We start from the raw sequence: 26,827 nt of genomic DNA on the forward strand, positions 1-26,827 counted from the left end.
AATTCCCTGTCTATATTGCCAGTCTGTCATTTGAACCTTTGGACTCTGTATAGAAACGGATGGGGTGCTGGTATTCAAATGGTGATCTGTGGGAGAATTTGGGACAGTGTGAATACGCTAAACTTCTGATTCCCACTGAACTTCTTGTGTAAGCTCAATCCAATTCCATTCTCCCCAGAAGAGACTCTATGTGCCTTGTTAAAGACCACCAAAATAGTGAAGATACAAAAGAGTTCTGTCACCTCCCAATGTGTATCCCTTTTGTAGTCAACCCTTTAGTGTACATTGGCTCCAGGCAATCACTGATATATTTTTGGTCTCGGTCGTTTTGCCTTTCCCATGGTGTTGTATAAATGGAATCATACCGTACTTAGCCTTTTGAGTCTGGCTTTTTTCACTTAGCATAATACATTTGCAGTTCATCCGTGTTGTTGCGTGTATCACTAGTTCTTTCATGTTGATTGCTGTGCAGTATTACATTTTGTGGATTCCAGGTTGTTTACCCATTTACAGGTTGAAAAGCATTTGCGTTGTTTCCGTGTTTTGGTGATTAAAAATATAGCTGCTGTATAAATGCTCATGTGCAGGCTTTCGGGTTTACGTAAGTTTTCATTTCCTTGAAGTAGATATACCTGGGAACGGAATTGCAGGATTGTATGGTAGTATATGCTTAACTTCATAAACAACTGGAAAACCACTTTCCAAAGTGGCTGTGCCATTTCACATTCCTGCCTATGATAGGAGACGTCTGGTTCCTCACCAGTACTTAGTATTGTCGGGTTTCTTTCCCCATTCTAATAGGCATATAGCGGCATCTCGTTGCGGTTTTAATTTGCAGTTCCCTCATGACTAATGATGTTGAGCATCGTTTTATGTGCATATTTGCCATTTCTATATCTTTTTTTCAGGATGTGTCTGTGTTTTGCCTTTTGTTTTTTTTTCAGTTTTGAGAGTTCTTTATATATTCTCAATACAAGTTCTTTGCCAGATATTTGATTTGCAAATATTTTCTTCCGTTCTGTAGTGTGTCTTCTCGATCTCTTAACCATGTCTTGAATTTTGACATCACATCTAAGAAGTGTTTGGCTAACCCAAGGTCAAAAAGACTTTCTCCCATAGTCTAGAAATAGTGTAGGTTTAGACGTTACATTTACGTCTATGATCCATTTTGAGTTAAATTTTATATATGTTGGAGACGTTCATTGATGTCCTATTTTGGGCATATCAATATCACATTGTTCCAGAACCATTTGTTCAAATAGGAACTCCCATTTTCCATTGAATTGCCTCTGCGTTTTTGTCAAAAATAATTTGTACATATAAAGATCTAAAGTACATTTAAATATAACAGACGTGAAGTCCACAGTTTATAAGTGTACAGCTTGATGAATTATTACAAAGTGAACACACTGTGTAGCCACCACCTAGGCCAAGATATAGAACATAATCGGGACCTCAGAATCCCCCTTCATGCCCTCTGCCTAAATCTCTGCCACCCACAAAAGTAATCACTGTCCTGACTTGGATTAGCCTTGCCTGTTCTCTTACTATATATAAATAAAATCATGCAGTGTGTACTCGTCTGATTCTGGTTTTTTTGCTCATCAGTACATCTGTGACAGTCATCTGTGTTGGACATGTGCAGAGCAGTTCTCCGGGTGGCCTTGCGCTGATGTTGTCCTCCCCTTTTTCTCACTTCTACTTCTCAAGAATAATTGTGGAATGTGCTGGGAATGTAACATCCTGAGATAAAGAGGGGTCTGGCTTGAACAGCCCAGGCTCTGTCCTGGACCCGGCCCCCCTATAACCAGATGTCCTTCAGTGCTTTAGCTCAGTGGGTCCTGTGGCCCTGGAGGTGTAAAATACAAGGCAGGCAGCTTTCTGGGGTCCCTCAGCTGCGGTGCAAGTGGGGCATGTTTAGATGAGACTACGTTTGCCCCACGCAGCTTTCCTGAGCCATGGGGGACCAGCTCACAATGAATCTGAGGCTTCTGTAGTCACTTGCTGCCTCTCTGTAAATACTAAACCTGTTCCATGTAACTTGTCCTAGTCACATGTGCGTGGGTGTTCTGTCTCACCAGACTCAGACAAACCGGTAGCCAGCGGCCATTAACATGCTTCATTCACAACATGTGGTTGTAGTTTATTCATTTTCGTTAACACACAGCATTCCATTGAATGGATGTGTCACAATTGGCCCGTTCTACTGCTGACACACATTTGGATTTTTTCTCATGGTTTAGTGTTAGAAATAGCGCTGTCGTGAACATCTCGGTACTTGCTTTCTAGAGCACATGTGCTTGGATTTCTCTACGGTGTGTACCTAGGAGTGGAATTGCTGGATCATGGCATATGCAAATCATTAACTTTAGGAAATAATGCCACTGTTTCCCAAAGTGATTATAGCAGTTTACATTCCCACTAACAGTGTGTGAGAGTTCCCATTTCAACACGCTGTGGTATTTTAGTCTGCTCAATTATGACTTTTCTGGTGGGCGCATAGTGGTGTCTCAAAGTGGCTTACATTTTCATTTACCCGACTGCCAATGGGGTTGAGTACTTTTCTGTTTACCTGAGTGGTAATGAGGTAGAGTACATTTTCTCATGTTCGTAGGTCATTTGTTCTCCCATTTAGTGAACTACCTATTCACTTCTCTTGGTCATTCTTCTGTGGTGTTTGCATGCTTCTTATTGATTCGTAGGGGTTATTTTATGTATTTTAGATAAGAACACTTTATCAGTCATGAATATTGCAGATAATGTTCCCATCTGTGGCTTGCCTTTCTCACTGTACTGCTCTTAGTGTTTGAACGCTTACAAGACTTTTCCTTGGTGAATAGTACTTTTCATGCTTTGCTTTAGAATTCTTTCCCTATCCCAAGCTTATGAAAACATTTTCCTATATTATTTTACAGATGCTTTATTGTGTTTCCTCTCACATTAGATTTACAGTTTACTCGTAGCTGTTTTCTGTGTATGGTGAGTGGGACAAAGAGATTTCATTTTTTACCATATAGATATTCAATAACCCATCAACATTTATTGGAAAGATCACCTTCTCCCCGCTGCTTTACTGTGCCAACTTTTTTATAAACCAGGTGTCTATACACGTTTGGAATCTCTTTTGACTTCCACTGGACTATTTTCCTATTGTGTTAATATCACATTGTCTAAAATATTCTATTACTTAATGGAATCGTTTTTCTACTGTGATTTTTGATTCTCCCAGAAAGGAGATCATATGAATTAGGCATCCTATAGTAAGTCATGACGATGAACTGGGATCCCTGTGAGAAATTCCCCTACATTCTATCCTCATCACCCAGTGGTCAGCATTTTAGACTAAAAGTAATGTGCCATCATAGGGACTAGTGACATTTGAGGACGTGGCTGTGGATTTCACCCAAGAGGAGTGGCAGTACCTGAACCCTCCACAGAAGACCCTGTACAGAGATGTGATGCTGGAGACCGTCAGCGACCTGGTCTGTGTGGGTAAGAATGGCTTTCTTGGGTCAATTTGCTGTTTCTGATTATTGCCTCCAATAGAGGGCCTTTTCTTTCTTATTCCCTCCCCCACCCCACCCCCATTCTCTCCTGACAAGATGTTTGTGAACTCAAAACCCAGGTTGAATGGTTTGACTTTACCACTTTGTCAAGCAATAGGTCCCTTGTGCTGCCCCAAACTGCAGCTTCCTCTGTCTCAGAGGCTCTGAAGACCAAGGAGATATTTCTGTCATTTCTCATTAACAGGGCAGCAGGTTACTAAGCCAGACCTCATCCTCAAGTTGGAGGTGGAAGAGCCTTGCCAGGCAGAAGGAAAAATCCCAATTTGGACCTTTTCGGGTGAGTAGGATTGTCCCAGGCTCTGGGGACATGAGGTGCCTCCTAGCCGATCAGTCAGGGCTTGGGCCCTCTAAACGGGCTTTCAAGAATATCTCGGGAAAAGGCTGTGGCCCTTGGTGCTGCTGGAGGACAGGGACATGAGCTCCTCACATACAAGACAGACACCCCCTCCCATGTCTCACACCCACCAGAACAGTTTCCTTAAGTTGGTGCTCGCCTGCAAGTTTCTGCACTGTTCCTTTTGTCCCATCTACTTTCTGTCTCTCGGTTTTTTTCTATTCTGAAGGTTTCATATAAATGGAATTGCGCAATATGTGGCCTTTCTCGTGTGGTTTCTTTCATTTGGCAAGTTTTCAAGGTTTATCCACTTTGTAGCATGTATCAGTACTTCGTTCCTTTTTATGGAGGAATAATATTCCATTGTATGGATAGACCACATTTTGTTGATCTGTTCTTCTGTTGATGGCCATCTGGGTTCTTGTCACTTTTTGACTATTATGAATATTGCTGCTATGAACATTGATATACGATTTTTCGTGGTGATGTATGGTTTCATTTCTTTCATGTAGATAAATAGGGTTAGAATTGTCCCATGTGGTAATTTTACATTTATCATCTCGAGGAACTGCCAAACTGTATGAATATCCTGTTCCTTAAACACTCTTACCCAGTAGTTTTAATATTCACTGATGATTCGTGCCTGAATCAGTTACTACTAAGTTGGTTGATTCTTATTTTTTCAGTGGGTTATCATCCATTGCTGTCACTGTTCATTTTCATGCTCAAATTGTCCTCAATGTGACTAATAGGCGTCCCTTCAGGCCGGTGTCTCTGTCCTATTGCCATGTCCCTACCTTTGTTTGAGCACTTCCTCACTTTCTTGCACAAACATATGTTCCAGGTTCATCTTGTATTTTCCCTGTTTTAGGGCTGGAATTAGCAATTTCTCCAAAGATTTCTGATTTCAGTTAGTGGGAATGCTATTTAGAAACCAGTTTCTTGGTGCTGGGTGTACTCGTAGCTACTCAAATTCTTATCTCTTATAATCTATAGATGATTCCCCTCCATGTCGTTTTTCCCCGTGGTATTTCCTTTTTAAGTAACTGGGTCATTTTTCCTTTAGTTTTCCACATTCTGGATTTGGCTGTTCAATACCCTGTGGTGGTATTTAGCATGGTTGTCTGTCCCCTGTCTTTCTTGTCAGTTGGTAGTTAGATGTAGAAGATGGATCAGATTTTGTTTTCTACTTTGAGCAAGTTTACTTCCCAGCTACTTCCACCAGGAGGCATGTAATACATGGTTGTCTTTCTTTGTTCTACGTTAGATCCATGAATTCATTAATGGTTGCAAAATGGTGATATTCTAATTCTATCATTCCTTCTCTTGGGTGAGCTGAAAGATTCTAGAAAGAGAAACTGCCCCCTCACCTATTTGCTTACTGTGAGTTACACATACAGAAAAGTTTGAAGAGCCGAGCCAGGATTTGCTCCTGGACTAGAGAGCCACAGCACTAGCTAAGCACATGGGCCATACTGCTGCTTACTACTGAAGGAGGTTCAGATTCAGCAGATCCTTGGGGGAGCTTGGGTCTCATCAAGAGACCTGGTCTTCCAGTGGTTTCGTGTTCATTCCTGGTAAGAAGTGGTGCTTTGCTATCCAAAGAAAGGAAGTCACAGGGAAGGAAACCACAGCTGCACAATCCATTTTAAAATTCAGTATTGCTATGGAAAAAATGTTAACATTATTGAATCTAAGTGGTAATATGAGTATTTATTATACTCTTCTTTCAACTTTTCTCTATGCTTGAAAACTTTCATAAAAATTTTAGGGGGAAATTGAGAAGAAAAGTGAACTATAAAAGTCGATTAAACGCTAAGCGTATGTGCAAAAAACTATTTACCATATTTCACTGATTTCAAGATACCATTGATTTAAAGCCATGGCACTGAGAAGGGAAAATTGCCACCAATTATTCTATGGCATATCATTCATTGTAAGGTATATCTGGATTCAGAGATGTTGAAATGGAAAATAATGTGCATCTTCTACTTGACCAAATATGAAATTAAAAGCAAGCCTTTGCAATTTTAACCATATAAATGAGTGGTACAGATAACAAACTACCTTAAATATTAATAAAATTCAAATCAGAAGATAAGAGTAAGCTTTTGTGGAAAGACTGACGTGCCTATTGAAAGTTATCTAGATTCTCAATATAGCAAAATGTGGAGGACAAGGTCGTGTGGGTGAAAGAAGACGAGGAGGGGTTCAGAGTTCGTAATAGGTAGAGTTTTTAGTGGAAATAGTGTGGACGGGAGCAGAGAAGGTGGTGCTGGTGTTGAAGAACTGTGAATGCAAGCTCGGAAGCATACACAGGTGAATCCAGATTAAGCAAAGATTTACAGGATTTTCTTTCTTTTTGACAGGTTACTTATTCTAGATTTTTGTCTCTCATTCACTGAGAATGTGGATTGAGGGTTGGAAGACTTGAATCCAGGAATCCCACTGTTGTGTTTTTACCTAGGTGGAAATGGTATACGTTGGGTCAGTTAAGAGTTCATGTGATAACCGAAGATTTAAGGGTGATAAGGTTCGTAGAGGTGATGGAAGTCAGAGATGATATATAAGTAGAGGTAAGAAGGACTGAAATGCCAGGGTAAGATTGTTCTTGGTAGCAAAAACTCCAACAGGTAGGAGGTTAGCAAAAGACTCTCCCTCCAGGAACTCTGATAAAATGAGATATTATCAGCTTTCATATGGCAGGGCATTTCTAAAGAAGGGCTGTTCCGTAATGTCCAAGTATTAAGATGGTTTATTATACTTCTTTCTAGAAGTCTGCAAAGTTGAAAAACAGATTGAGAGACAGCATCAGGATGACCAACATAAATGTCCATTGACGCAAGTTGGATTCTCTGACAAGCAAACAATTACCACCAGGAGTGGCTGTGTCTCTAATGAATTTGGGAACACACTATATCTGAGTACAAAGATTGCTGCTTCAATGCCAAGACCCCATACACATGAATCATTTGGAAATAATATCGTAGATGATTTAAACGTGTTTAGTGGAAGCTTTGCAGAAAAGAAGCATGATAATGGACATGCAAGATTATTCTTCCACCCCGAGTATGAGAAAACAAACCCTGGAGTGAAACCCTGTGGATATAAAGAGTGTGGGAAAGCCCTCAGGCAAAAGAAAGGTCTTAGTGTACATCAGGGAATTAAAAATGGAGAGAAGCACTTTGAATGTACTGTGTGTAGAAAAACATTCAGCACGGAATCACACCTAGTTATACATTGGAAAACGCATATGGGAGAGAAACCCTTTGGATGTACTGAATGTGGAAAAGCCTTTAGCCAAAAATCTTGGCTTATTAGACACCTGAGAGTTCATACGGGAGAGAAACCCTTTGGGTGTACTGAATGTGGAAAAGCCTTTAGCCAAAAATCTCACCTCCTTACACACCTGAGAACTCATACAGAAGAGAGACCCTTTAAGTGTTCCGAATGTGGGAAAGCCTTCAGAGAAAAGGCAGCTGTCATGGCACATTACAGGACTCATACAGGAGAGAAACCTTATGAATGTAATGAATGTGGGAAAGCCTTCACTCGGAAGTCAACCCTCATTGTCCATCAGAAAACCCACCCAGGAGAGAAAACCTACAAATGCTATACATGTGGGGAGTCTTTCCTACAAAAGCTTGATCTAATTATACATCTTAGTACTCATACAGGAAGGAATCCCCATGAATGTAGTGAGTGTAAGAAAACTTTCAAGTCTAAGTCAACCCTTATTGTGCATCAGAGAATTCATACAGGAGAGAAACCCTACAAGTGCAATGAATGCGGAAAAGCATTTTCCTACAAACCATATGTCATTGTGCATCAAAGAATTCATACAGAAGAAAAACCCTATGAATGTAATGAGTGTGGCAAAGCCTTCAGACACAAGTCAACACTCGTCTCACATCAGAGAATTCATACAGGAGAGAAACCCTACGAATGTTCTGTTTGTGGCAAGGCCTTCAGAGGAAACTCAGCATTCACTGTACATCAGAGAACTCATACTTGAGAGAAACCTTGTAAGTGTACAGTAGAATGTGGGAAAAACTTTATCAAAAAATCAAACCTCACTGAACGTCAGAGAACCCGTACAGGAAAGAAAGCTCACGGGAGAGGCCAAAGCCAGAAGTTAAAGCTCTTTGCACGTTAGATACAAAATCCACGTCTGTTATGTACACTGAAAGAAAGTTGTGTTGATTTAATTAATGTTTTACAAGTATGTTCTGATTTTTGGTTTAAAGATGGGGAGTAAAGTCACCCTTTCTTATATTTGTCTCAGTCTTCACTCAAAAGCTGTAAGAGAAAAGGCAGCAGAAGTATAATCTCTGTATCTGACAAACTTAGGAGATAGCTGAAACCCTGAGGAGAGGACTGCCCAAAGCAGAGGAAATCAAGCACCAGTGCAGAAGATTTCAGAGAGAGTGCTCAAGGCTGCGGATGCGAGACAGCACTGGTAAGGATACTGAGCTGAGGTTCAGGTTCCACTCCAAGGTGTAGAACCGTAAACAGATATATCAATGGTAACAGAGTACATGGACAGGTAAGAAGTAGCATGTTTCCTAGACCATTTGGGGTCTGAGGAGAAAAAGGCAGGGGCCTTGACAAGGAATCACTCAGAAAGGCCATATTTGCAGAAAGTGGTCTGTACTGATGGAAGGAACAGTTGTGATGCTGGGGAAAGACAGGGGACTTTTCCTTGTGAAGAGCCCTACAGCTGCCCCTATTTACTGACTTGGAGAAGGAAAATCTGAAGAACTAACAGATGTGGGAAAAATAATCCCAGTTGTTAGAAAAACTGTTATCTGCCTAGAATGTGGCCCCAGTTTCTTACCCCACATGAACCTCCAGCAAATAGCAAGTCCGGGACAAGCTGTTCTCATTCAGAGAGGAATGACTCGAAAGGAATCAAAACCACAAATGCACGTGGGTTTGAGCCAGCAGTTTAACTTCTAGTAATGTATATACTCGTGCGTTTACAAAATGATGAACACGCACAGGCATTCGCTGATGCTCTGTGAAAACAAAACATTGGAAGCTGTCCAAATGACACCACCAGCGTTTTGATTGCCACAATTGTGCTATATTGATACAGAAAACTCCTTGGTAGACAAAAATGAATAAAAGAGAACTTTGCATAGTGATGTGGGATACTCTCCAAGTTACGTTATTAGGTAAGAAAAGCAAGGTGTGGGATGCTAAGTATAACGGGCAACCGTTTGTGTATAAAAAGGAGAAGAGTGGTATTGTGTATGTAGAAACTATCCCTGGGAAAACACAAGCTGGTAACCCTGATTATGCTGGAGAGAGGGAAAGGGCGGTGGTGGGTGGGGGAAAAGAACTGGGAAGGAGACAACTGTGTGTCCTTTCATAGCTTTTGAAGATTGTAGTATGTGGATGTCCCATCCTTTCAAAAAATAAATAAAATGCTGAAGAAGCATATTTTATTCTATTACTGTCATGATGAGTTCAGAATCTAGACGTTGGATACCGTAACACTTAAGATAGATATGCTCAATGTGTTTGTTTTGTTCAAGTGAATAAATTGAAAAGCAAGGCAGACAGAAAAACAGACATTCAATCAATTCCAGAGGCATAGAGGTATTATCTTCCTGGGGGTGCCAAATACAGCAATGCTCAGGTGAGCAGGGACCACATTAAGTAAACCTAAAATAATTGAGACTGGGAGAGGTTTTATGTTTTTAGTATGCACAGTGCCATCTGTGAAAAGATTGTGCTAAAGCTCACCACTGTCTTTCCACACCTTAACAAAATGATTAAATTTACTTCCTTCATACACACACCCACTCGCGCACACGCGCGAACACGGAGACTTTTTACAAGATGTATAAAACATGAATCTCTGTCTGTATATATAAAAAAAAAAAACATGAATCTTCTCAGAGGTTGAGTAACATGGTCGCAAGGTCACAGTCCTGGTGGTAACACCTGTTTTCTAAGGTGAGAGCCAGATTGAGAGCGACGGTCTGACACAGCCAGAGACCACGCAGTAGGACATTTGCTCCAGAACATGATGTCTTCCTTGTGAATTACTGTATTTACAGCCCTCATGCTTCTGTGGTTTTTCACCAGGGCCATCTTTGTGGTGGAACTAGGCAAACCAGGCGATGTAAAACCCGGGGCTGGGCAGTGTTTAAAGTTTTCAAAACAGGTGGATGACTTAGAACTGAGACCCTGTCTGCGCCCTCCAGGCATTCTGTCTTTCCCTGAATTATGCTGCAGGAAATTGAGCCATGGGCTCACTTTTTTTATGAACCACGCGAGTCAAACATATTACATTCGGTGCCTTTCCAATGAGAGGAAATGTGGAATGAGCAGCTTCCTACTGACAGAGAATCTTCTCTGGGTCTCAGGTCCATTAAAGGTAATCCCACAGAGGGGAGGAGGTTGGATCTCCCCATTTCTGGTGGATCTTGGGGGTCCTGCTTTCTGGGACACAAATGGCATCCTGCTGGGCCACATGTGGGTGAGGCATAGACCCAGAGGGGAATCGGTGGGGACGAACCGCAGGACGTGAGTAAATGGTCTGGAATTAGGGGAATGGGGGTTAATGAAGGGCCCACCGGAGGTGAATGGGGTAAAGAGGGGCAGATTGGGTGAATAGGGGAGAGTAGGGGGAAATGGGGAGACATCCAGTGGAGTGAGCTGCTGGAGAAGAAACAGTCAAGTGTAAGTAGCATGAGTACGGTCAGGGAGAGTGGGAGTGGGCAGGATGTGAGAGGGCAGTGTGAGTTTTCTCAGCATTCACAGTGGAGTAAATGAGTGACGTGCGGCATGCTGTGAAGTGTGGTGGTGAATGGGGCTGATTGAAGAGCAGCGCAGGTGAGTGGCAAGATGTGGCACAGTGTGAGTGAGTGAAGAGGAGTGATGGGCAGTCGGGGTGGGCAGAGTGCTGGAATGGGGTGATGGTGGGTGCTCTGTCAGGTGAGTAACGGGGATCTGTGCTATCGGGTTATAGGATCTCGGGGCTTCAGCCATGCCAGACCTTGTGGTGGCAAGGGGGAGTGGGTAGGGCCTGAGTGGAGGAAGCTACAGGTGGTCACTGGGGTTTCTGCACAAGGAGAATCTGCCTCGAGGGCTCCGTGTTTACGACAGGTGTATGGGATGGGAAGAGCCTGTGCGCTGGAGACAGTGCTCGATGAACGTAACCTCCATGTTTCATGTTTTTCTCGTACTGTTATTTGTATACACTCAGGGAGAGGCCCCACCACAGGAGTTATCCTGAACACCTCTCCCAAATCAGCTCTGCTGTGCCTTAGGCTAGCCCTAATCACTGCAACCCCCCAGTTAATTATGCCGATTTGTGGTCTCACTGCTTTAGCCAAAACTTGGAATGTAAAATTAATTCTTATCCATTTGGGATCCCCTAGATAACCCAGTGATCCATGATTGACCCTATATCCACCCAGATCAGTGCTGGGCCCCTGATACTTTAACCAATTATCTCATATTATTGTCTTATTTCTTTTGGGAAATTCTCCAAACTCTCAATTGTGATCTCTTCTCTCCTCATCTTTTGGGGCCTCTTAACATGAGAAATTCCCTTGATAGAATGATAGTCTCCAATATGCTACCAGGCAAGATACCTCAGAGGCCTTGGAATAGAAAGGCTCATAGACCAAATTAAAATGCTTGAGTCACATGGCTTATAGAAATTTTAAAACAAAATAGAGTGTGGTGTTGCAACAACAGGGTCAAGGGCTAAGATCACTATATCAGCAGCCACCAAATTAAATAAGAATACAAAATACATTTTGAAAAAGAAGCAAAGGAAAGAGGTGGGGTAAGTTAACACCCTTAGGATGGGGAACAAACAGGGTGAAGCAGCACATTTCTTGAATCCGGCGATATTCCGTGTTCATTCTCTCAAACGAGCACAGGAGTTGAGATTTGAACAGGAGGCCCAGTCACACCGAAGGTGCTCAGGGCCAATGACACCTCAGTTACCTGAGCTGTATGTAGCTCACCAGTTAGCTTCCTGAACGCTGATGTTTTATCTGTTTTCAGCGGGACAATACTGAGTGTCACCAATTGATGGCCAATTGAAGTATAATGTAGTTCAGGTGGTGGGATACCTCACGACATGTCTATAAGTTATAATCCTGTTTGTCCTAGCATATATTCCATTTATTCTATTTATCTTTAGCATCTCTTGCAAGTTACTAACTCACTTGCTTACTATATTTAACACATCGTGTGCATTCTGCCTGTGTCTCAAAAGATACTTGATTATTCCTTATCTATACTTCACACATTCGATGGGTTTTGTTCATATCTCCTAAGCGCCTAGCTTACTAACCATCCGTACTAAGCACTTCTTAGGGATTTCCTCCATCACATTTCTTTTGTGTCCCCCAGAGGACAAACAATAGAGAAAATCAAAGCTGGTTTTTGGAAAGATTAATAAAAACAAACTCTAGAATGATCAAGAAAATAACACATTTTCAAATATCCACGATATAATGGACATCACTATAGACTATAAACATTAAAAGGGTAATAAAGGAATTATGAAAAAGATTTATGCCAATAAATTTGACAATTTTGTTAATGTAATTAATAAAGGAGAAAAACCATATAATTTCTATAGATACAGAAGAAAGGGAGTTGATAAAATTCAATATCCAATCACAATATAAGTTTTTAGCAAACTAGGAATAGAAGAGAACTTCTTTAGTATGATAAAGGGTGTGTTAAAAAAACAATGGTGATGCTGGAGAAACTTTCCTAAGGTTGGGAAGGAGACAAATAGTCCTGCTGTGCCCACTTGTATTCAACATCACACCGGAGGGCTGAGGCAATGCAATAAAGAAAAAGAAAAGGAGTAATGACTGGAAGTGATTAAATACAATTTCACCCTCTGCAGCTCTCATGTCCATAGAAAATCCAAAGGATCTATAGATAAACTAAAAATTAGTCAGTGAATTTAGCAAGGTTGCTACATAGAAGCTCAACCTACAGAAATCATTTCTCTTTGTACCAGCAACAAGCAACTAGAACAAAAAAGGACACTATAACTTCAATTTGGGGGAAGAGAAACAACTGACCCAGAAATGGAGATCCTTGAAAGGAGGAGTTTGAGTTTGGGTGGGGTGGGAGCTGATTGTGAAACACAAGGAGAAAACACCATGAGGCTTTTCACAAGAATGAGAGAAGTAGATGAAACAGACGTCACAAAGCTGAAAAAGAACAGATCTGTAATGTTTGAATACATAAGGAAAGGAGTTGAAGACAATTGGAAGGAAGGAAAGTGAAAAGGCCAGGGAAGGGGAGAAAGACCTAGAAAGTCTCGTTCCAGTTGGAGGCGGCAGGGAACAGGTCCTGAGGACAAAAAAGGGAGGCAGGGTTGTCTGTCAAAGCTAAGCAAGGAACAGAGGGAGGCTGAGATATCCTTTTATCTGGGGGGCTCACCCCCACGTCCTATAACCAGGAGAGGCCCACCTCCTTTAGGGAAGACATGGTACGTCAACGGCAAAGGAGTCAGCCTCCCACTTGCTAGCCGGAATCTTCCTTCTAACCACCATCCCCAGGCTTTCTAGTGCTCACTCACCTATGCAACTTCAGCTTTTCTCTCTGCCACCCAAGGCTCTTCTTTCTCAAATGTGAAAATCAGGTCTGGTTTGGTAACTTGATTCTCTGTTACAGGACATGATGCAGGATTTAAGGCCGCTGCTTGGCCATCAGGGCCTCTGAAGTCCAAGAAAGGGGCAGTTTCCGCTTCAGAGACTGCCATTTACACCTTGGCAAAGTCTGGCCATTTCACCTGGGAGGTGAGAGAACAAGTTCGTCTTCTAGGGTCCAGAAGAGATGAGGAATCCTTCACCTCTGAACATTTCAGGACTTCAGAGCTGAGAAGTTCCCATATACCTTTTCCTCAACGCGCAGGTAGGACCACTGCAGATGGGGCCATCGTGTGTTATTCCAGGGGCCGGTGGCATTGGAGGATGAGACTGAAGCCTTCGCCTGCAGGAGTGGCAGTGCCTGGACCCTGCTCAGAGTCGTGTGTCTGGAGTTGTGGGACTGGAGTATTACAGCCACCTGGTCTCCGGGGAAGGAGAGCTTGCCCCGGTAATTTATTACTCATGCTTATCACGTGTAGGTTGTGAAAGCGACCTTCCGTCCTCAGGCTCCAATGCCACTGATCCTGCCACAGCACACGAGGGCTCCAGCTGAAGTAGTCATCCCTGGCTGATGAGGAAAAGACACATGGGAACTGCTTTCTTCCCTGTCCACAAAAAGGATGCCTGCACTCAACCCGGGTTTTCTTTCACGTTGGAGGAGAAACAAACATCTTAGAGGAACTTCTGTTTTCGGTGATGACACAGAACCTTTTAGCTGACCCAAGTCACTGTCGCCACCATCAGATGGACTTTGGACTTCCCAGCCTCAGATACTATGGCAATAAATTTCATTTTGTTTATAAATAACCCAGTTGCAAGGATTTTGTTAGAAGCAATGGAAACGGACCAATACACATTGTTTACTTAAATTCTCCAGAACTGCTTGCTACCCTTTTGATGAATAGCTGTCACATTCAGAGTTCAGTGCCCAGAGTGACGGCACTCTTTACGGGCCCTCAGGGAGGTGTGCGATTTGGTTATGTAGGCTGGTTGGGGCTGAAGGCAGGATGAACCCAACTGACATGAAGGAAGGGGGCTCGAGATTTCCTTGGCGGGAAGTGGCAGCTGGCTGTTCTCATGCTCATCTGTGCTTATCCTCAGTGAAGTGAACACTGAAAGCCAGGCTTTGGGTAGTTGAGTATCCAGCCCCGACCAAAGAATACAAAGGACATGAGGGACTGTTTCCTCACTGGAGTGGCTGCTTCCAATGGGGCTGGCCGGTGCAAAGAGAAAGAATGGCAAGTTTAAACTCTTAAATTATCTACTCACGACACAGACGGAAACCCAGACATTCTGTAAAAAATTCGTACCTTGTGCACCCGCTGAATTCCCTGTCTATATTGCCAGTCGGTCATTTGAACCTTAGGACTCTGTATAGAAAGGGGTGGGTGCTGAGTGCTCGAACGGTGATATGTGGGAGGATGTGGGAGAACGTGAATACTTGAAACTTCTAATTCCCACTGAGTTTCCTGTGTCCGCTGAATCCAATTCCATTCCCCCCTGAAGAGACTCTGTCTGCCTTAAATAAGTCCCTGTAGTGACCTCCACTGAGACTGTTACTTTTTTAAGGGAAGCCAATTCTCATACTCCCCCACCCCTCTCTCTCCAAACCTACACCTGTCTTGGGTACCAAGCACTTTGTGTGTTTTGCAAGCATTAATTAATTTAACCCTGCCAATAACCCCTTGAAGTACTATACTTAGTATCCTTATCCTTATTTTCCAGATGAGGAAATAGAGGCTCAGAGAAATCAAGTGCCTCTTTCAAGGCAACACATGTAGTAAGTGCTAGAGACGGTGCTTGAACCCAGGACAACTGATGGAGTTTGGATGTGCTGTCCCCTCCAAACCTCATGTGGAAATTGGATCCCCAAAGTGGCAGTGTTGGAAACTGATTGAGTCATGGGGGTGGATCCCTCTTGAATGGATTAATGCTCTCCCTGGGGGAGGGGTTTAATGGGTGAGCTCTCGCTCCATTACTTCCCACGAGAGCTCGTTGCTTAAAAAGAGCCTGGCACCTTCTCTCTCTTGCTTCCTCTCTCTTTCTTCCGCTTGCGATGTGATCTGTTTGTACCTGCCAGCTGCCTGCCACTTTTCCGCCATGTGTAGAACCAGCCTGAGGCCTGTGCCAGATGCACCTGTCCCAGAGTAGTAAGCCAAATAATCCTCTCTACTTTATAAGTTACCCAGACTCAGGTATTTCTGTGATAGCAACACAAAACGGACTAAAATAACAACATATGCTCTTAATTACTGCAGATCTCTCCCCACCTCAGCACAAGTGATATGGTCTCTCTTAATTAGAGCTTTGAATATATGGAAGAAGTGACTGAATGGGGGTACTTGCAGGCACTGGAAACATGAAGAGAGTCAGGCTTCAAAGCATCTCTCGAATTGTTCATAGACACCATCCTTTGTTAAATTCTGGAGAGAAAGAAAAGAAAGGAAAAGAAAAACTCTATCTCTGGGAACACAAGTCATAGATGGATTTATCCTGAGCCAGTTTTCACATGCATGTCACACCCTTTGAGCCATTTAGATAAATCATGACCAGTGCAGTGCTGGGTCCAAGAAGCCCTGGGAAAGGAAAAGAGGGAGAGTATGGAGTGGACAGGTTGACGGGGTGGCAGTGCCACTATCCCCAGCTGCCCACTGTCCGGGCCATCCCCATGAACTTACCAGGCAGCCATACTATCCTGTGAGGACACGACCCGCTTGGCACAGAAGATGTCATCCAGAATATGGTGGTTGAGCAGGTCTTAGGGGAAGAGAGGGACATGGTGATCTGGTGCATTGGGGATAGGGTGACAGTGTATGATGAAGGGCCCAGGGGATCTAGGTTCCTTGGCGCCTGAATAACTTTAACCACTTCATTGCCTGATTTTGGATGACCTTGACTCCCTTGTCAGCTGGTAATGAATTACCTGAATTGCGATGTTGGCTGGTTCTGTACAACCTTAACTCCTGTTGACTGATTTAGGGTGACCTTAACTATCCTAATGCGTGGTTATGAATAACCCCAAGCACCATACTGGCTGGTCCTAGACAACTTCATACTCCAAGTCAGCCAGCTCAGGATGGCTTCAGCTGTCACTGTGCCTGGTCATGAATGATCTCAACTGCAATACTGACTGGTCTGACATCACTTCATCTGCTATGTTGGCTGCCTGGGAACCTATTCAACTGCCATGTTGCTCAATCCTAGTGACTTCAAACACTGTGTTGTCAGGCCCTAGATAAACTCAACCCCCACTTTGACTGATTACGAATTACCTCAATCTCTTGTTGTCTAGTCCTGTTCAGCCTCAGCCACTATGGTACCTGGTCCTAGATGATCTCAACTGCCATCTAGGCTGGACTAGGATGACCTTAACTGCCCGGTGGTCAGTTATGAATGATCTCAACCGCCATGTCGACGAGCCACAGACATCCTCAACTGCCATTTTGACTAGTTATAAGTAACCTCAACCTCCCTGTGGATTGGCCCAGGACCTCAACCTCCATTTTAGTGTATTTTGTCCACTACCTCAACCTCCATGTCGGCTTAAACTGACCAATCTTGACTTGCATTTTAGCTAGTCTTTAATAAAGTCATTGTTCACGTTACCCTGTCTTAGACAACCTCAATATCTATGGATCACAGTCCTGCACAACTTCAAACTTCAAGCCAGCCGCTTCTGGGCAATCTCTTCTTTCATGTTGACAGGACTCAGACAAAGTCAAACCCCATTCGGGCTGGTCCCAAATACCTTCAGTCTCCATTTTGGACTGTCTTGGACAACTTCAACCACCATTTTGGCTAACCCTGAACAACTTCAACTGCTATTATGTTTTCTCTTCAACCACACCACACTCTTTCCTGGAAATTTCTCCCATTTCTGCATGGATGTAGTTTCTTTCTGTTCCTACACACAGACGTCTGCTTCTTCCCTCAGTGTGTGGGCACTCTCAACCCCAAATCAGAACAATCTTTCCCTATATTCCACATGCAGCCAAGTTCCCAGTTTCCTGAGTCTCACAAAACTGTAGCTTCCCTTCTGGGTAAGGTTTGGGAGCTCTGACTTCTCCTAACCTAGACGACCTCTCATTGTAGTCTGGGTAAGGATACCTGATGATGTCTCGAACAGCCCAAACATCTTTTCTCATTTCCCCATCATTTTTCTACTTGTTTCAGGAGATTATGGCTTAAACCACCTTTCCCTCCTTGTGTGGGGAGTGGGGCCAGGCAGGACTTCAGGGTATCCCCAGTGCTGCCTTACTCTGACAATCTATGTGGCAGAGGTTCTGGGTGGGTGTGATGCCATTGTTACACCACCAAGCGGAGCTCAGCTGGAAAATGCCATATTGACTGCTGCCATCGGGATTGTGGCCAACGAAGGACGTGTCAAAGCCACTTTCATAGTGTGCCATGCACAACCCTGGACCAGAGAGAGGGCGGAAGGAGGTGGGCGTAGGGCCTGGGAATTGGTAAGTCTAGGATGAGGAAGGTGAGTACAAGGATGGTTGTCATCTCAGCTGTGAGGGTGATGATCTATGTTTGCTGGTGGTGATGTTGCTGACTCTGGTGACATATCAGTGATGGTGGAGATTATGGTATTCTCGGTGATAATATTGATGTTACTGATGGTAGAGTTGATGGTGATAAAGGCAATAATGGTGATGACATTAGAGTTACATAAACCACTCTTCGCGGTCAGTCAGGGAGAACAATGCCCTGGTCAGAGACAAGATAAATGACAAGAGGGACCTGGTTGTGAGTGTCATGGGTTGCTCGGGGCATGAACGGGACTTGGGGCAACTGGCATCTCACAGTCTCCAATGCCGTAGCCCTGGTAGCCGTTGAGGCCGGCCTTCTCCAGCTTCAGTGCCAGCTCGCAGCGTTCATAGATCTTGGCATCCACAGCAGCCGTCATCAGCATGGCCAAGGTCACTTCAGCACAGCCCCAGGCTGGCATTACGACACCCAGAAGCCCTCCTATCTGACTCTTTGCTCCAGACTCACCCTGTGCTGTTCAGTATTGGGGGCATTCCGGACCTCTGGGCTCTATGAACAACGCTCTAAGTGATAGATTCTGGAACACAGAAGCCAGGCGTCTGGACGCCTCACCACCTTTTCCAGTCCCAGTTCCATTCAAAACCAAGAGACAAAATATACTGACACATACACAAAGATGGAAGGAGACAAAGACAGGGAGAAACCCAGACATAGTACAAAGAGGTGCAGGGAGAGAGGGGTTGTGGCCAAACAAAGGGCAGACGGGTCTTGGGTAATAGGCCTCACGGTGAGGCCACGTTACCCTACAATCATAACACTGTCACACTCTACTCTCCTTAATCGTGCTCTACCATGTGATTACCGCCATTTCCACTTACTCTGCCCCTCATCGCCACCATTCCCTCCTCTGCTAGGTAGTCAGGGCTGTTCACCACACTGTAGCTACTACCGCCTCCTTCCATTTACTCACGGTCCTAGTCCGATTGTGTTGCTATGACAATCCCTGAGACTGGGTAATTTATAAAACACAGAAATTTATTTCCTCATAGTATTTCACACTGGCAAGTCCAAGATCAAGGCGCTGGCATCTGTTGAAGGCTTTCTTGCTGTGCCCTTACGTGACGGAAGGCAGAAGGGCAAGGAAGAGTGAGCCCACTCTTGCAAGCCCCCTTTACGGTGACATTAATCCCTTCAAGAAGGTGGATCCCTCATGACCTAAACACCTCCCCAGAGGCCCCACCTCCCAACGCCAACCTCTGAATTTTGGAGGACACATTCCCACCATAGCATTCATCCTTGGTACCTCCTTCACCTCTCTGCACTTACTGCGCTGCTCCACCCTAGTTTACTGGAATCCGCCCATGTTACAATCACACTGGGTCCCACATCACGTATGATAAAGGACATATTACACATACGTCCTCACGCTCGACTGCTTCTTCACCTTCATTCTCGTTCTACCCTTTATTCCCCCATTCACTTACACTGCCTCTCGTCCACTCATACTCACCCAACCAGACCTCGGCTTACCACAGACCCCTAACTCTCTACTTGTCCTTACCCAAATTCTCTCACATCGTATTGCTACTTCCCCTCCATTCACTCCCACTTAGACTCATTTCCTTCTTGCGCTTCTGCTTCCTGCTGCTGCATCAGATGACTCCCGCTCACTCTCATGTGGCCCGTCCTTCACCTCTGTTCATTGACTCCGGGCCTTATCATCCCCCCCATTCGCTCCCCTTCTACCTCTTCTTCAACTTTATCCTCCCAAATGCTGCCGTCCCCTTTTCCTGGGCCTCTGCCTCACATTACCCCAAACACCACCTCGAGGTACCCCCATACGCGCGCTCTTACGTTTGGTCACCTCCATTCTTTCTCAATTCTTCTTCATTATCTCACTCTGCCTCTCATTACCCCATTCGTTTAATTTCACCCCCACTGTACCTCCTCTTACCCTCTCCTCACTCACGACCTGCTCCCGATTCATGTCTATTTGCTCCCACTCGGCCGCACAGGTCCCCCATTCAGTCACACTTTGGCTTCAATTCGCTGCTTTTCGCTCACATTGGGACCCGTGTTTCCCCCCTTTTTTCACCCTGGACCACGTGACCTTCATCCCCTCTCTGTTTGCCTCACGATACCCACATTTCCTCATCTTCTCTCTTTACTTCCACTCCCTCTCACTCTGCCCAGCATCACCTCTGTTCACGCACACTCTTCGGCTCATTCACATCTGCTGATTGACACTGGGATCCATGTACCCCCACATTCCAGGATCACCACCCCACAGTTCCCCCGTGTAATCCATCTGCTCCCAGACCCCTCTAGGCACTCACCTTCTCCCTCCTTATGCCCCCACGCAAAAAACCGCACACGGACTCACACCCTACCATGCACTCTTGTTCATTCCGTCTGACTCTGCCCCTTGTGCACCCCATTCTTCCCTCTATGCCCCACATTACCCCATCGACTCCTGCTTTCCCCACACGTTCACCTATCTTCACTCATATTATGCCTCCTGAACACCATTCATTGATGCTCTGATCCTTAGTACTTACATCAGCTCTATTCCCATTCACCACCTTTCATCGTCCCGTTCACTCAGTCTGCTCCCACTTTCACCTTTTTTTCACTTATATTGTACCTCATTTTCCCACTGTTTACTGAAATCACCTGTAACCTCAAATTAATTCAAAATTGAACGTGTAGTCTCTCCTTCTCTGTGCCTCCCATCCCCCCACATTCACTCCACGCTGCTGTTCATTCACCTCCAGTCCGTCGCCTTTTGTCTCTCCTTGCCCCCACTCACTCCCACCTTGTCATTCATTCACCATTGTCCACTGTCCTATGTGTCTCCTGTCTACTGACACTCACGTTGGCCGGGACAGAAAAGTCTGATGTATTGTTGAGGATTCGGTTTGGCTGCACATAGCATCACCACCACAGATGCCAGTGGCTTCGAGAGGACGGAAGGGGATTTGTCTCCTGGAGGGAGGTATTTCGAGGCTCCAAGGTCACCAGAGACGTGGCTCCTTCTGTGCTGTCGCTCTGCCAACCTTACCTGTTTTCCTCGGTCCAAAACAACTGCTCACAATTGGCAGTGCTTTCATAGTTTTGGTAAAATGTGTATTATCAGCGATTGTAATGATAACTCTCCGACAAGGCGGGGGCCTTTCTCATTGTCTTTGGGTGAGAGTGTCACATCATGCAGACTCTGTGCTGGGACCAGCTACCTGTCACCTTTCCATACCTCTTCACCTAGCCACCTGCTGCTTAGGCTACTGTATGAGGAAGTCACCCTTGGAGGGGCTGATGGTAGGGGATGCCCAGGGCAGAGTGTGGGCCTCCTGATTCCACAGCAGAGAAGCTGGTCTCACTCAGCTTGTGGATGTGCACTTTCGGCCCTGGGATAGTTTCTGAAGGGCTGTATCGATGGTTCAGAAACATTTCTGGATCTGACCACCACTAGGCGATTTCAACTTACACATAGGGGGGCAGTGTGTGTGTGTGTGTGTGTGTGTGTGTGTGTGTGTGTGTGTGTGTGTGTGTGTGTGTGTGTCTGTGTGTGTGTGTCTGTGTCTGTGTGTGTGTGTTTGTGTGTACATTAGGTGGTACAGGATGTTTGGGGGCAGGAAGGGGCAGGACGCCGATGGGCCATAAAGGACCCACCATTCCTTTTTTCCACCTCCTGATGCCTTGAGACAGTGGAAATCTTTTGTACCCAGAATGTTCTCATCCTTCAGAGAGGAGGAGATCTGAGTTACTCCCCTACTTTCTGTCTTTTCCTTGTCTGCTAGGAAGCTCCATTCCTTGGCTAGGTTTTTATACTATTTTTATTAGTTTTTGCATAGCCAATAGTATTTATTTATTATTTCATTGAGAAATAATTGATGAACATATTTCTGGAGGTCACGGTTGAATATCAATACCGGTGTACAATGTGTGATGATCAAATCAGGATAATTAGCATGTTTATCATTACGAAACGTAAACATTCCTTGTGTCCATTAACCAATTCTCCATAACCCCTCTCCTCCTGCCTCTTTCCCACCTCTAGTGACAACGGTTGTGCTCGATCCATCTCAAAGTTTGACACATTATTGTCACTCTTTCCTTCCTTCCTTCCTTCCCTCCTTCCTTCCTCCTTTCTCCTCCCACTTATGAGTGAGACATGCAGTATTTCTCTTTCTGTGCCTGGCTCGTTTCAATTGACATACTTTTCTCCAGCCTCATCCGTGTATCTGCTAATGGCAGAATTTCATTCATTTTTATGACTGGGTAGTATTCCATGGTGTATATATGCCACATTTTCCTTATCCGATCATCCATCAATGGACATTTACGTTGATTCCATATCTTGGCTATAGTAAATAGAGCTGCGATGAATATGGGAGTGCGGGTATCCCTTCGACATGATGATTTCATTCCTTGGGGTATATACCCAGTACTGGGATGGCTGGATCATATGGCAGTTCTATCTGTACCTGTTTGAGGAACCTCCATACTGTTTTCCATAATGGCTGTGCTAATTGATGGTCCCACCAACAGTGTAAAAGAGTTCCACTTTCTCTGCTTCCTTGCCAGCATTTGTTATTCCGTCTTTTTGATAATAGCCAGTGGAATTGGGGTGAAATGATATCTCAGTGTGGTTTTGATTTGCATTTCCCTGATGATTAGTAATGTTGAACGTATTTTCATATATTTGTTGGCCATTTGTATGTCTTCTTTTGAGAAATGTCTCTTTAGCTCCTTTGCCCATTTTTAAAAATTGGATTATTTGATTTTGTACTGTTAAGTTGTTTGAGTTCCTTGTATATTCTGGATATTAATCCCGTGTCGGATGTATAGTTTGCAAATATTTTCTCCCAGTTGGTAGGTTGCCTTCTCACTCTGATGATTGTTTTCATTGCTGGGTAGAAGCTCTTTAGCTCGATAGAATCCCATTTGTTTGTTTTTCCTTTTCTTGCCTGTGGTTTTGAGGTCTTACTCACAAAGTCTTTCCCCAGTCCTACACCCTGAAGCGTTTCCCCTGTGTTTTCTTCTAGGGGGTTCATAGTTTCATGTCTTATATTTCAGTCTTTAATCCATTTTGAGTTGACTTTTTGGTATACAGCAAGGTGTATGGGTAGAGGTTCATTCCTCTGCAGATGGATATCCAGTTTTACCAGCACCATTTGTTGAAGAGGCTGTTCTTGGTACCTCTGTCAAAGATCAGTTGGCTGTAAGCATGTGGGTTGATTTCTGGCTTCTCTATTCTGTTCCAGTGGTCCGTGTGTCTGTTTTTATGTCCTTGGCTAGTTTGAATGGTTCTGGAATGAGGCTCTCAGATAACTTCTGGAAGTTCTGTGGGATACGGAATTTTAGAAAGAAGAGTATAATTGGATGGAAGCTATGGATCTGACCTTGAGAACCTGCGTGACCTTGGGCAAGTTAGTTAATCTCTCTGGGACCAGTTTCCTCATCTGACAAGTGGAGGACATAGGACTGTTGTGGAGACTATCTGAGGCAGGCAATGTCATGTGCTTCACACGGTGCCTGGCACAGAGGAGTCACTTGCTGTGTCTGTTGCCAGGAGCCTCCTCACTGGTCTCTCTGATTGGTCTCTCTGTTCCTGCCCTTGCCCTCTGCAATCTGTTCTCCACAAAGCAGCTTGCAGGTCATTTTAAAATTTTTCTTCTTTTTAAAAACTTTATATGTACACATTTTCACACACAGACACACACACACACACACAGCCTACTATTATGTAAGCAATAATAATAATAATAAACTACCATAGGCCTTGCGATACGCTAGGCATTGTTCTCAATACTATACAATTACCAACTCATGTGTCACCAGAACCTTAACGAGGTAGGCACTATCGTTATCCCCATTTTATCGATAAGGAAACTTAACAGAGAGACGGTAGGAGTCCTGCTCTAGGTCACACAGATGGTAACGGGGGTTTGAACCCAGGCTGTCTCCATCATGTTTGCTTCTTTGGGGGGCTCTGTTTACTTCCCTGCTATATCGCCAATGTCTAGAACACTACCTGGCATAGAGGAGGTGCTTAACAAATTCCTGTGGAGGTCATATTCTAGTAGGGCAAGACAGGCCGTAAACAAATGAGTCAAATATACGTGCATTTTTAACATTAATATGTAATGCCAGATTGCTTCAGACTGGTCTTCAAAAAATATGATCCCTCCAATGGCTTCCCATCATGTCCAGAATGAAATATGAACTCTGTCCCTGGCCAGAGGCCCTCCATCACCTGGCCCCGCCCACACCTCCTACACTCCCAGCACAGTGACGCTATCTCTGCCCACCCAGGGAAAGCAACCTGTCAGCCCCTACTTAGTACATCCCCTTCACTCCCAGGGTTTCTGTGTGTGTCCCATATCGCCGTTCATTTATTTTTCAGCTTCCTGTTTTTCTGTATACCGACCTACTGTTCTTCAAGCGCTAGAATATACTGTCAGCCTGGCCGCCGGATGGAGCCACCGGTTTTCCCTACCTCCCAGTCTTTGTGCGCGCAGAGCAATTCCGCTACGCATCCTGTCTACCCATTCAATTACATGTGCCACCCCGTCGACGCTCTCCAAGTTCAAGACACGAAATCCTTGCCGGCTAGAAACTCTTCCTTAATTGGATAGTCCCCTGCGCGCCGTGAGAAAACTGCTGTCTGACGTCTTAGGGTTGCCGGCCTCCGCAGAACAAACTAAACACCTGCTCTGTGCGGCTGTCCTGGAGGGAGGAGACGGGGAAGGCGCGGCCATCTCGCCTAGGAGCGCTGACGTCACCTGCGCGGCCGCCGTCCGTCTGCGCCTGCGCCGCGGCCTCGTCGCCTTCTCGGCCCCATGTTGACTCCCGGCGGGCGCCATGTCAAAGGCACCACTGAGCGCGCGCAGAACCTGCCCCGCTGCGGTGCCAGAGTCGGTCCGGAAGCCAAAGTGCTCGTCGAGCCCCGAGCTTGTAAAGGTCTCCTGAACGGTGGACAGATATTCTGTTGTCGAGAGAGAGTGAGTTTGTGGGGCGAGCGCCAGGGGCCATGGGCTGAGTGCTGGGGCGGTCAAAGGTTGAGTGAAAGGCGGTTGGTGAGGGTCATTGATGTGTGCGTTTGGTGGCCGAGTGATGGGGAACCCAAGAGTCCGGGAGTGAGGGTCTGGGAGCTCAATGGTGGACAGAGTTACGGGGCTAGTCGGGATTGCGGAGGGCCTATTAAAGTTTGACTTTTACACATTTTCCAGCACAGTGAGCTGCGCCAAAGGTTCCTGCACATCCCTCAGGCCCCTCTTTGGACGCGCCCTGCCTTCCCGCTGCCCCCTCCCCTTGCCCAAGGCCCAAGGTAGGGAGGTGCCTGGTGTGAATGCTCCTGCCGAAGTGAATCTGCACCCGAAGGCCCCTTTCCGGCTCCAGGGCCCAACGTCCCCAGCGAGGTGAGGAGAAGGAAGAAGAGGCACGTGAGAGGACCCACCTGACCCTGGGCCTCCCCCAGAGTTTGGGACCTGGGAGGGGCGGGGCAGGGTGCTGCGAAGTCTGAGGGGGATGGGAGCGATAATAGAGACTTTTACAGTCCAGTTGATTGGAGATTAAGAAGTAACGTATTTGAGTTATAGGTTAATTAGGAAATAGAGGGAAAAAAACTCAAAAGGAACTAATTTTCCCACCCGGAAACATTTGAAAGTCCGTTCTTAGACATTTTTTAGTGTTTATAAGTGTATGCCCTTTAAACATTTAACATATAATTTTCGAGTGGGTTCCTGCAGTTTTATAATGTACTTTTTCTCAGTTAGAAGTTTAGTGTAATCCAGCGTAAATTTTTTTCTATACCATCTTAAACACTTTTGAGATATGTGTACCACAGAGTACAAAGATAATGTGCACAGTTCCATGTAACATTTTTTTTTTTTGTCTTTTTTGTGACCAGCACTCAGCCAGTGAGGGCACCGGCCATTCTTATATAGGATCCAAACCCGCAGCGGGAGCATCGCTGCGCTCCCAGCGCCGCATTCTCCCGAGTGCGTCACGGGCTCAGCCCTTCCATGTAACATTTGGAACAGCTGTGTAGCACTTCATCCCTTACATTTCTGTATTACTAATCCTTTATCATGGGTACACTTGGATCATTTAAATTGGACATTATTAAAGTTAATCCTGATATGAAGGTACCTACAGAGAAATTGCGATATGTTATGATAAATGATTTCATTAAGGAAAATACCTATAAATACATTTAATGGGTCAGTATGCGACTTAATATATACATGAAGCATTTTGCGTACAAGGTTCACATGAGGAATAGAGTCAAGAATACACAGGTCCGGGTTAAAACCTCATGTTTGCACAAACTCTTGCACAGAGCGGCGTCATGACCGGCTGGTGTGTGAGGGGATTTCTAGGCAGATAATTCTAGGAACTGAATGCCTGATGGGATCTTTCGTATGCTCTTCTCTTTTCCAGACGTTCCAGCTCAGCCTTCACACATCTCTGCTTTTTCCCAGGAAGACCAGGAAATGGCCAAACTCCAGGTAAGTATGTTGTCTGTCTCTTGCTATCTCTTTTTCACTTTGGATGTAATGAGATATGTAGGAATCTCTGCCCTAAAGTAGGAAATTACTTGTAAATAAGGATGAGGATCAGGGAGAATGAGAGGCCAAATTAGAATGCAGATGCATTGGAGGACTTCGGGTGGAAGAGACATTAAACTTGAGCTGCCGGTTTCCCTTTGAGGTTCCTGGCAGCCAAAGAGAAATGTAACCAGTATCTTGGCTCACCTTAGTCATCAGGAGAGAGCACAGAGTCCT

The 26,827-nt window shown here is 44.8% G+C and overlaps 2 protein-coding genes across 2 annotated transcripts in view; one reads left to right on the top strand and one right to left on the bottom strand.

The window, feature by feature from the left end:
- LOC134368020 (uncharacterized) overlaps positions 1–26,827 on the top strand; it is a 163,655-nt gene that overhangs the window by 34,867 nt on the left and 101,961 nt on the right. Inside the window, 4 exon segments of the mRNA XM_063084644.1 lie at positions 3,366–3,492; positions 3,751–3,843; positions 6,675–7,149; positions 7,231–7,882. Of these exon segments, the coding sequence (XP_062940714.1) occupies positions 3,366–3,492; positions 3,751–3,843; positions 6,675–7,149; positions 7,231–7,882 (1,347 nt within the window).
- Positions 8,662–18,498, bottom strand: LOC134367053 (sperm acrosome-associated protein 5-like). Its single transcript, XM_063083686.1, has 5 exons — positions 18,354–18,498; positions 17,803–17,961; positions 16,223–16,301; positions 16,044–16,120; positions 8,662–8,708 (listed from the first exon to the last, which is right to left on the bottom strand). Exons 1-5 carry the CDS (start codon positions 18,496–18,498, stop codon positions 8,662–8,664), a joined length of 507 nt encoding a protein of 168 aa, XP_062939756.1.

The sequence above is a fragment of the Cynocephalus volans genome, chromosome X (assembly GCF_027409185.1).
Source record: "Cynocephalus volans isolate mCynVol1 chromosome X, mCynVol1.pri, whole genome shotgun sequence".
Lineage (NCBI taxonomy): Eukaryota > Metazoa > Chordata > Mammalia > Dermoptera > Cynocephalidae > Cynocephalus > Cynocephalus volans.

Excerpts from the sequence above, each read along its gene's own strand:
- LOC134367053 (XM_063083686.1), bottom strand. The coding sequence starts at position 18,498 with ATGCCAGCCTGGGGCTGTGCTGAAGTGACCTTGGCCATGCTGATGACG. Across the intron at positions 17,962-18,353 it reads GGGCTACGGCATTGGAGACT|GGTTGTGCATGGCACACTAT; the intron begins GTGAGATGCCAG and ends TCTCTGGTCCAG. Across the intron at positions 16,121-16,222 it reads CAGGATAGTATGGCTGCCTG|GGCTTCTTGGACCCAGCACT; the intron begins GTAAGTTCATGG and ends TTCCTTTCCCAG.